Source organism: Zea mays, chromosome 2, assembly GCF_902167145.1.
Source record: "Zea mays cultivar B73 chromosome 2, Zm-B73-REFERENCE-NAM-5.0, whole genome shotgun sequence".
Classification (NCBI taxonomy): domain Eukaryota; kingdom Viridiplantae; phylum Streptophyta; class Magnoliopsida; order Poales; family Poaceae; genus Zea; species Zea mays.
In genome coordinates, this window is record NC_050097.1 from 53,376,310 (window position 1) to 53,387,846 (window position 11,537).

Here is an 11,537-nt window from a genome sequence, read left to right on the forward strand (position 1 = left end):
TATAGCCTCTAAATATGCTTCCATACGAATTTTCCAATATGGAAAATTGTCACCATCAAAAACGGGAGGACGTCCATCCCCACCGGACATCGTTACTCTAGCGGTTAAGCTAATCTAAGAGCAACAAGGCTTTGATACCAATTGAAAGGATCATGGTGCCCAAGAGGGGGGTGAATTGGGCTTTTCTAAAAATCAACACTAATTAAAACCTAAGCAAGAGCTAAGCAAGAGCCCAACTTCACCCCAACAACTAGCACTAAGATAATAATACTAGAAATACAATAATGCTAAGACAATACATCAAATACTTGCTAAACAAATACACAATGTAAAATACTTGAATTAAGTGCGGAATGTAAAGCAAAGTTTAGAAGAGTTCTCCAATTTTTCCCTAGGTATCGAAGAGTCGGCACTCTCCACTAGTCCTCGTTGGAGCACCCGCGCAAGGGTATCGCTCCCCTTGGTCCTCGCAAGAACCAAGTGCTCACTACGAGATGATCCTTTGCCACTCCGGCGCGGTGGATCCCTCACGACCGCTTACAAACTTGAGTCGGGTCACCAACAAAATCTCCACGGTGATCACCGAGCTCCCAACGCCACCAAGCCGTCTAGGTGATGCCGATCACCAAGAGTAACAAGCCATAGACTTTCGCTTGACTAAGAGAAGCCTAATGCAAGTGGTGTGTGCTCTAGGTGGCTCTCGCTAGCGCTAATGAGGACCAAATGCGGGATTAAGATTCTCTAATCTCCTCACTAGAATTTTAGTGCTTGCAATGCTCTACCAATGTGTTGGAATTAATGTGGGCAACAAGACATTGAATATGGTGGGTGGAGGGGGTATAAATAGCCCTCACCCACCAACTAGCCGTTACAGGCATTGTTCTGCGCATGGGCGTACCAGACAGTCCGGTGCGCCAACGGTGCGCCACCGGTGCGCCAACGGTCGACTCCAATGGCTAGTTCTGACAGCTAGCCGTTGGGCAGATGGCACACCGGACAGTGAACAGTCACTGTCCGGTGCACACCGGACAGTCTGGTGCACTGTCCGGTGCGCTGTCTGGTGCACTGTCCGATGCGCCACTAAAATTCCACTCGGGAACCTGGCGCTCTCGGGTTTCTGCGTGGGGAAACTCTTCCCCTGGGCCAGCTTGGCCCCACCTGGCAGAGGATGCACCGGACAGTCCGGTGCCCCATGGCCAGAAACCCTATTTTATGTTTTATGCTGTTTTTCAAATTGGTCTTCGTTCTAACTTGTGAGTGTGTTCTAGAGTGTCACCTAGCACTATATGTGAGTGTGAATATGCACCAACACTACACTAGAACTCTCTTGGTCAAACTACTCATCGACAACCCCTCTTTATAGTACGGCTAAAACAGAATAAAAGACCTAACTAAATCACGAGTGTCCATAACTCCTTGACACTCGGACTATGTAGTCCTTCACTTTTTGTTTCGTCGTTTTAGCCGTCGCTTCGAGTTCTTATCTCCGGGATTGTTTTCACTGTTGTAGTACTTCTACCTATAATGCGATCTAACTTACCATTTGTCTCTGCAAAACACACGTTAGTCACATATAACATTACGTTGTCATTAATCACTAAAACCAACCAGGGGCCTAGATGCTTTCAGGGCGACAGTCTAGCCGACCGACCGGCCATGTTACCTCCCGCTGCACCTAGCCAAGTCGTTAGCGACCGTCTAGGCCGCCACGTTAGCATAGTCATCGCCACCGGTCTAAGGCAGCTCCACCACATTCGTTCTCTAATTCCCACCCCTAAAACCTAGTTAGTCGTCCATTTTCTATTTCATCATGCCCGCTTGTCCCTTCTGTTTGTGTCTTGCTTTTCTCGATACCGTCATCCACTATCTCATTGTCTCTAGAAAGGTTCTTAGCACTCCCACGATACCTCTAGGAAGGCTACCTCCTCAAAGGGGGTCAACTTTCAGACACCGACGCATGTCCCTAGGATTGGGCTGACGAAGAAGCACTCCAACAACCACAGATGCCGTGCACCCTAGTGCGTGAAAGCATATGTAGTGTCTGTGACACGTATGTGCTCGTCAACACACGTCGTCTCACAGAAGACCTAGTTGACCTGGCTCGAGTCACAATCCCAATGGGACGACGACCACGATAGAAGAAAGGGCGACTTGGGCCCTCGAGCATTTGACCATGCCATCCACGCCATCGAGTTTCTCCATACCATACCCTAGTGTTCTCGAGATTACCAACCTGAGTCACTCGAGGACTACCGCCTCGCTTGAGGCATATGAGCGGCAAGCGATGGCATACTATAAAAATATAATTAATAAAAAATCTAATAATCTCCACTATATTAAAGCACTAGTTTTCCCTTAAAGCACTAGTTTTCCCACTATATTAAAGCACTAGTTTTTCTAGTTCCACGGTTTTCACCGTCGTTATGCGCCCCATATTTAATTGAATAATAAAATGATAAAATTATATATAAATAAGAATTTGAACCATGGTTGTTGGCTCTAAGCCTATATTCACACCACCTAACTAACAAACCATACATGTTTGTGTTTTATATTATTATATACTTAAATATAAATAGAAAATGTAGCAACGAACAAACACTTTGCACTTTGCTATTATTATTTAATATTATAGATTATAGATATTATTATTTTTATTGGAAAATCCTAGTCAAGCTTTAGGTGATTATCTTTCAAAAAAAGTAGAATGACTTATAGTTTGGTAATTTGGGATGAAAGGAGCAAGGGCCCGTTTGGTTTCTTTAGTCCAAGGACTAAAGTTTACAAAATAGATTAAAGTTTAAGTAAGTAGATTAAAGTTTAGTCCTTACCTATTTAGGTCTATGGACTAAAAAGTTTCAAAATATATTAAATAAATCATAAGAGGACCAAAATACTCTTTCTCGTTCTCCCGCTATTAGTCCCACTATTAGTGCAACTGAAATAAAGGGTAGGCAAAAATGGAATTAATATGATTTAGCTATTTTAGTCATCCCTTAAAAGACTAGAGACTAAAACAGATTAGTTCCTATTTTAGTCCCAAGAAACTAAATAAGACAAAAATAAAAGAAATAATTTTATGTCCAAACGGTGCCTAATATGAATTGGAATGGGATGGAGTACCACGTACTTTAACGATTAGATTTGCTACCGTTCTTTACGCATGGCTCCAAACGGAAACAGGCAAACAACTAGAAACAACAAAAGAACAAAATAGCATCACCAACCCTTCAGACCAGTCAACCACCATACGGAGGACTGATTACTCGTAAATTAGCGAAAACGTACTTACTTGAAAATCCAAACGTTTTGCAAAGACTACTATACTGGAACCAATGTATAAATATGGAACATTTTTTTTGCATGTCAGCACTAGCCGATCCGGAAAACATTACTAGTACATAATAACCGTCCTTCAAAATTAAACGCCTCACGGGAGGGGAAACATCATGTCCAAACTAAGGGCAGCTTCACTGTTCACTCCATGGAAGAGGTCGGGCCAGCGCCAAAGCCGCTGCCACCACCACGGCCAAAGCCAGGCCTTGCGCCAGAACTCTGCAATATTGTAGGTGCACAAATATACGTCAGCAAGTCTGAAATACAGTACATGACAAGTGGGTAAACAATAAAATAGAATTTTTCGATCTCCCAGGAAAATTTTAGATGTCCTCTCCTACAAGAAAATTTCAAGAGGCACACAGCACAGTTGCAGTATTATCAGCCTAGGCTAATAACTGTGCATTGTCCCTCTGCTTTCTGTTTGTAAATTAACATGATATGACGATATTATTCAAATCTTTGTGACTAAATACAGGAGGGTGCGGCCATACAAGGGATCAAGTCCACAACGATGATATATCTAATAGCAACATAGAGAGGAAACACTGGTTGAGATGTTTTGGACATGTCCATCGGAGACATCTAGAGGCACACCTGTGCCTAGTTGGATCCAGGCATGATAGCAACATTGCAATTGGAAGAGAGACAGGGAAAGGAAAAAATTGATATGAAAAGAGGCAGTAAGATAAGATTTGAAAGGATGGAATATGTTTAGCATTGAATAGAACTGCATCTAGAACAGCTATCGTTGTTGTTGTTGACACCTCAAAGAGAGACTTGCTTCAAATGTCTAGCTTCAATGGAGGGATGGCAGGAGATCAAACAGACAATCACCACCAAGTCCACCTTTTAAAGTAGTATAATGGTTACTACTATAAAAGACTGAGTTGGAGCATGATAGAATGGTGTCTCATCCAAAGTGCATTCAAGATTTCTAACTATCAGCAAATCTAGGAAAATGACTTCAAAAAAATACTTTTAACTATTCATTTCAATCCTAACATTGTGCTTGCCCACCCCTTAGATTGCACTCTGATGTTTCACACTGCCAGTTTCACTTCAAGCTGCATGATGTGAGTCTATATGCACAACACATGAACAATTGCAGGTGGAATTTCAACTCGGTATGCTAAAAAGTAAGAAAATAAGAACATGGCATTAAAACACAAATATGCTTACCCTGAAAGATGGCTGGAACTCAGCAGGAGCTCCACTCTTATCGCCACCAAAGTCACCGGGAGCACCACGAGGGCCACCACGGTACTCATCCCTGTCTCCAAACCTTGGTCTGTCTTCAAAACGACCAGGGCCCCTACATACATTACAAGCAAAGAGAAGATTAAATAATAGCATCAACAATTAAAAACTTAACAATCCATACATAACTGGTTAGCTTTAATATATTCCTCAGTAAAAACACATTGTTAAAAGCACACAAAATATGATCTTGCATAAAATTAGGTTGACTTCTTTGCAAGGATATCCTTACTAACAAAATGTGTCACCCTAGAGAAGATTTTGTCAAACCAAATATCAATTTAAAATAAGTAAAACAATGCCGCTATTCTTTAATAAACATGTATTCTTTATTTACTCATGCATCAACCAGCTTCATAAGGGCGCACATGTAAAAGGCTCTAACACTAATATCCTCGAGCTACAGTAGTACAAATATGTTGCATCGCACCCAGTAGCGGATACAAAGCTAGGGCCAGTAAAGCCATAGCCCTAGGCGTTAAGGAAAAAACTAGAGCAATCCCATTATTTTTTTGGTTGCACAAATGATGTTTCACATGCTTCTCCTCTCCCTCGCCTGCTGCGTGTGACTGTGTCTGTGAGCCTAGGAACGAGGCTAAATCCTAGTCTCCTAACAGTCTCGCTGGCACTGCTCTGTAGTGCACACGCTAGCTGGCTGGTACTGTGCAAAAGGCAAAGCAAATAAGCAGAGGCACAATACACAGCTGCCCACTGCGCACATCACAGATCACACCAGCAGCAGGTTGTTCCTTGTTCCAATTATCTAATCCCTCAATCTTCATTTATGTGATTTTTGAATTTTGCAGCCAACAGCAAACATAAAAAAAAAATTACTTGGCTTACAGTAGAGAGATGGCATTGACTACTTTCACTTTGGTTCCTACACCAATTATACAGCCAATGCAAGCTCACGAAGCCAAATACAAATAAATGAAATGATGTGATGATGAATAATATCAGCATCATCTAGGCTTTTTTTAATCACTTTTATGTCTTCATGAACTCATCAGTTTGTTGTTGACTTTGGGGTTAGAATTGAAGTACAATATTAAACTATATATGGATCCATCTAAATTTCCTCCTAATAATGATATATAAGTACATTACTTTTGTTGTCTATTAGTATGTGATCCGGTGTTGGACGTTTAGAATATTGGCCTTGGTCACAAAAGTTCCTCAGATCCACCACTGATTGCACCAAAACACATTGGAAAATGCAAAACAAGCACCATCAAGAAGTAATTTACTAGATAAAGTTAGCCCTATCATCAAAAGATCAGAAGTGCACAAAAAACTACTTCAGACTTGACTGTAGTATACATCTGAAATCATCACCAGACATGAGAAACAAACATGTGAAATCATTACTAAACACATTTGTTAAGTACGCTCAAGAATTTAGGCTTTACCTTGGGCGGTCACCAGGAGGGCCAGAGCCAAATGGACGGCCCAGTGGCCTGGCAGACTTCTTGAGCGTGGCAGGCACGATCTCAGACGGGAGGTTCAGGTAGTTGCGTAGGTGCTCAATGCCATCGTTGGTGAGGTACCAGTAGTAGTACTGCCAGGAGAAGGTCTCTCTGACATACTCCTTGGACTTGAAGCTCTGCATGAGCTTGATCACCTGGAGGTTGGGCACATCAATCTGTGGGTGCTTCGCCAGGTTGTAGTCCTTCTTGGCATACAGCACGCCCTCTGCAGCAGCAAACACATCAAACTAACAGAAACCGTATGAACATAGCACACATCACATCAGACCATGCTTTCAATTCTCGGTGATGGATATACATAGAACCTGTGTTCAATTCCATAGTTTAGGGGGCACACAAATTTGGAGTGCAAAACTATTTCACAAGTTCGCTGTGTCAAGCCTATAATATATCTGCTCGTAACTCGTAAGTTTGTGAGATGCTAAAACTAGACCAAAAAGTGAACTCAACATAATACACTAGTGCTATCCTAGTAATAAGGAAACAGTTTGAAGACGTCCCCTCCTAGAAAGCGAAACAACCAACCAACGCAAGTTACCCTACTGCGAGTTTAGCGGACGAATAATCGCATACCCTTGAAGAGGTACTTGCAGATCTCATTGCGGTTCTTCTTGGGGATGATCTGCGGTTGAAGAAAAACAGGTGCGATATTAACACCGGCAGCAGAACAGGCGAAAGCCGAGGAGCAGCAGCGTATTGAGCCTCGCGCGTACTCGCTTACCATGGTGGGCCGTCGGGCGCGCGAGCTCCGAGTGCTGGACTGCTGGAGCGTCTGGTGTTGCGTAGGTGGCGGTGGCGGTGGCGGCGGCGAGTAGGGCACGGGTCGGGAGATGTCTTTTATACCTGTCGCCGCGGTGTAGGGTTTGGTTCGATGAGCAGAGCGAGGGTATAAGCGTCAAAAATAGAAGCGGGGCCTTTCAGGCGCGTGTTTGGACAGCGATTCCACCGGGCCCGTGGAGGCTGATATTATTCCACTCATCGTCGTCGGGGCCAGCTCCTCTCGCTCTCGGTCCTTGCTTGCCTGCCGTCGTCTCATCTCCAGGTGGACCCAGGACTTGCAGGGTGCAGCCGAATTTCAGTCTGGAAGACCATCATCAGTCTCCATCCATCTGCCCGCATGGCTGCCTGCCTTCATCGGCCATCTCTACCCGAACACAGCATCACCGACACTTCTGTGAAATACCTGACCGGGCAGGTGCAGTCCTCTTTTTTGTGCAAAACAACGGCAGCTGCAACTGCAAGCCTAACAACCAGGCCCTCGCGAGCAGGAGAGCGGAGGACGCACCCCCAACAGCATTCCAATCCATGGCACAAGCTGCACTGTACTTGAAAGCATCCAGCCTGAACAGCTGAGCAGTCACACTGCTACGACTATGACTGTATAATAAGGGTGTGTTTGGTTTGACTTTTGGCTTTGACTTTTGCCCCCCTAAAAGTCAAAAGCTAACCAAAGGGCTGGATCCAGAAAGCAGCTTTTTCTAAAAGCCGGCTTTCTTGTAGTGCAAATCTGAAAGCACCCCTGGACCTGCTTTTAGTGGCTTTTCGGATGGAACTGTGAAAACATATATCGAAGAATTTTTAATGACTTTTAGTTGTTTCCACCAAACGGTTTTTAGCTTTTTAACAGCTCACAGCCTACAGCAGCTTTTTTCACAGCTCACAGCCCACAGCAACTTTTTTCACAGCCACAGCCTAACCAAACAGACCCTAAATCAACATACGGTACGAATATGACATCAGAAACCGAGGCTATATACCCAGGCGGATGGCACAACAAACAGGCAGCAAGGTTTGGAGGTCATCGGCCAATCCTACTGGAACGGTTTCAGCTATAGCAATGCTCAGTCTTTTTTTCGCCTCAGGAATACACACGAGCGCGCGCGCCTTTATCACACAAAATCATCCTTCGCATAAATATACGGCCCCAAGAAAACCAACTGGAAAAAAATCGCTATGGCTAACATATCGATTCAACAATGTACAGATACTGTCACGACGACGACGACCGACACTGGTGCTTGTGGAGTTTGCATGCCCGACCAACCAACCAACCAACCATATCCAGCTTCTTTATCAGGCACAAACTCAAGCGCAACCACCGTTTTCCTGGTGGCTAGCCAAGCTAGTCCTCTTAGTTTCTCCACTTGAAAGGTTCTCCATTCGGTGCGTCCTTTGGAGTGTTGTTTCCGCTGCTATCGCCAGGTTCGCTTGCAGGTGGCGTTTCCACCGATCTTGCTTGGGCTGGAGCTTTGCCACCCCGGCGCTCCTGGGGAGAGCAGCAAAATGTTAGCAATCTTAGTCTAAAATATGGGGAAAATGTTACTATATTACTCCTTATCATGATCGTTGAAATTGTTTGAAGAAAGAACGAGCTGACAGCTCTTGCAGGATTTGAAGGTGACAGCAAAAACGACCAGGCAAATCAGATTGATATCTAACTCATATGTTGTGAAAACAGTGAAAAAAATGAAGAATGGGGGCAGGCCCTCCAAGCTAATCTACAAAGGGTTAATGAGAGCACAGTCCTCTAGTCAGTTGCCCCCATGGGAGTCTGGGAACTGTGATAACGATAACCAATTCAGTGCATATTGTAACAGTCACCTGTAGTTGTAGGGATACTTGACTATAACAAGTAAATAAAGGTGTTACCCAGCTATTCCAAATGTAAACAACGATTGCGAAACGAAGTGTTCATCATGATAACCTTCTTGCTTCAGAGTTGGTGGACAACAAGATTTATGGGCAATAAAGTCAAAACAAATTAACATACTGAGACAATGGGTACTCAAAAGTGTGCACATGCCATCTTAACTTACATCTCTGTACGGGAAATCGTCAACCTCAAGCATGTGAATGACATGCCCAATCTTTGGCCTCTTGCGAGCTTCAGGGTCTACGCACCGCAGAGCCACTAGCAAAGCCTTCTTCAATGCCCTAGAAGTAGGCTTCTCAGTCATCTTTGGATCCAAAACCCCCTCAGAATTTCTGTTGCTGACCATCGTCTTCAGCCACTCAACTAGATTAATCTGAAAAGATTGCTCCACAAAGTTCATATATGCACTTCTCACGTTCATTATTCAGCGAATGCAAGGAGGTACTGCCATTACTAACCTCCCCTGGCGGCCTGTTGTAATCAACAGGTACACGGCCAGATATTATTTCCATGATAAGAATTCCGAAACTATAGACATCGCTAGTTTCATTCAACATGCCAGTGCCCGCATACTCTGGTGCAACATACCTGCAAGCAACAAAATTTAAAATAAGCCACCACAAACTTGTTTATCTTGGAGGATCCTAATCTTATAAGCAGCGTTGATGTCTAACCCAAACGTCCCCATGACCCTGGTTGTGACATAACTCCTTTCTGAACCCAAAAGTTTCGCTAGCCCAAAATCAGAAAGCTTTGCATTCCAATGCTTGTCAAGAAGAATATTGCTCGACTTGACATCACGGTGAACAACCTTTGGCTCAAGTCCCTCGTGCAAATACATTAACCTTCACAATTAGGTAAAATAATGTAAGCAGATAGTGACAGCAAAAAAACAAGACTACAGTAATAAGTCAGCAAAGTGCATACCCTTTTGCTGTTCCCAGAATAATCTTCATTCTGATATCCCATGTAAGAGGGCTCACAGGGCCAACATCCCCATGGAGCCATTGCTCCAAGTTTCCATTATTAACGTACTCATACACAAGCATCCTGGAATGGAAAAGAACCATATACAATGAAATTTATGATAAAGCTACAAACTCCTTGGTTCTATAATTTCACAATATAAGCTAAAGCTATTGTCCATACAAGAAGATACCTTTGGTTGCCTTCAGCGCAGTATCCTAACAACCGAACAAGGTTCTTGTGTCGCACTCGCCCGATAGCTTCCACCTCAACCTTGAATTCCCGTTCTGCCTGCCCCCTGATAGAACATAGCGCCAAAGTTTATCAAAACCAACAACACAAAAACCAATAATTCAAACACTCATTTCATCATCTATATATATGGCAATCTACACTACTAAAGCATGAACCCTGCAAAACATGACTTAGTTGGATATTTTCTATGAAACGTTCTTGCACAGTGTCACCATCTGAATTGTCACATCTCCATTGACAATTCGTATATAGCTTGCTTAGAATATAATCAACATTTTGCAAAAAAGAAAGACGATAGCCAATTGAACACACAAGCTTATAAATACGGCTATACTTCAGTCCACAGGTAGCATAAGTACCTGTTGTTGAGCAAGTTTTTGACGGCGACCTGCACTCCGCCCTCCAGCACGCCGTGGTACACTATGCCGTAGCCGCCCTCGCCGATCACCTTCTCGTCGGCGAACATGCACGTGGCGTCCTCCAGCTCCTTGAGTGTGTACCAGTGGCCCCACCCCAGGTGCGATACCTCCGGGACCCCCGGTTCCCCACCACCGCCACGGCTCTCCCCGCTGGCGCCCCGAGACGACGGCCCCCCGCTCCGCTGGTGGTGCGGGGGCGGCGGCTGCTCCGGGAACGTGATACGGTGCTCCTTCCCCGTCTCGATCTGGATGGAGTCCGGCGGCGGCGCCTGCAGCACCTGGGCGAGCGGCGCCTTGGCCGGGGCGGCGGGGGCCGCGGTGCCGCGGGAGGGCACCTCTTGGATGTCCTTGGGGGGCTTGGTGGGGTGCTTGGGCTGGGCATTGGGCACGACGGCGGGGAGGTGGAGGACGGGGGCAGCACGGCGGCGTCGGCGGCGGCGGGAGGCGAGGAGGCAGAGCAGGGAGAGGAGGACGAGGAGGAGCACGAATGCGGCACCGACACCGATGCCGACGAGCTCCCAGAGGTGGAGGCCGAACACTAGCGTGCCCTGGGACAGCTCGGAGTCCGACATGGGCGCCGCGCTGCTCAGCTCCCCGGCTGCTCAAGCCGAAACGAAATGGTGGATCTCCCTCCCAAGAACCCCCCTCCCAGCAGAATTGGGCGCCACTAAAGAATGAAGAAATCTTCCAAGAAAAAAATCGCCAGAGACTGGGGCTTTGCAGGGAATTGGGCGCGCGGAGCCGGATTCATGCAGCGGACAATCGAAGTGGCGAAGAATCTATGGATTTCTGCAGGGGGGCGCAGTGGGAAAGGTATGACTTTGGGGGGGAGGGACGGGATTTAGGACAGGATGGAGTGACGAAAAAGGTAGATTTGGAGGTTGATTGAGCCCAAAAAGGTTGGATTTGCGGGCAGTGTGGGGGCTGAGACTGGATTATTTTGGAGGTGGGAGGAGCGATGAGCGAAGCGTGGTTAATTTAGCTCTGAAAGCATGGATTCTGGCGTGGAGGTGGAGGAGGGTGGTGCCGTCTGCCGTGGTAAGGTGTGTGGCTGGCCTGGGTGGCTGGGTGGTTGGTGGCGATCATTACAGGCCAATCACCGTCCAAATCAACAAGAAATGCACAAGCAAAGGAAGCATGGATAGTACAAAAGTGACTGCT

At 45.5% G+C, this 11,537-nt stretch overlaps 2 protein-coding genes across 2 annotated transcripts; both read right to left on the minus strand.

The window, feature by feature from the left end:
* Positions 1–3,339: 3,339 nt before the first annotated feature.
* On the minus strand, positions 3,340–6,880 carry LOC100282542 (40S ribosomal protein S10). Its single transcript, NM_001371870.1, has 5 exons — positions 6,805–6,880; positions 6,657–6,705; positions 6,006–6,288; positions 4,519–4,651; positions 3,340–3,555 (listed from the first exon to the last, which is right to left on the minus strand). Exons 1-5 carry the CDS (start codon positions 6,805–6,807, stop codon positions 3,478–3,480), a joined length of 546 nt encoding a protein of 181 aa, NP_001358799.1. The 5' UTR covers positions 6,808–6,880; the 3' UTR covers positions 3,340–3,477.
* Positions 6,881–7,937: 1,057 nt separating this feature from the next.
* LOC100274438 (uncharacterized) lies at positions 7,938–11,233 on the minus strand. Its single transcript, NM_001148797.1, has 7 exons — positions 10,317–11,233; positions 9,896–10,000; positions 9,664–9,786; positions 9,411–9,581; positions 9,195–9,324; positions 8,900–9,109; positions 7,938–8,349 (listed from the first exon to the last, which is right to left on the minus strand). The coding sequence occupies exons 1-7, from the start codon at positions 10,946–10,948 to the stop codon at positions 8,215–8,217; spliced, it is 1,506 nt and encodes a 501-aa protein (NP_001142269.1). The 5' UTR covers positions 10,949–11,233; the 3' UTR covers positions 7,938–8,214.
* Positions 11,234–11,537: the final 304 nt, after the last annotated feature.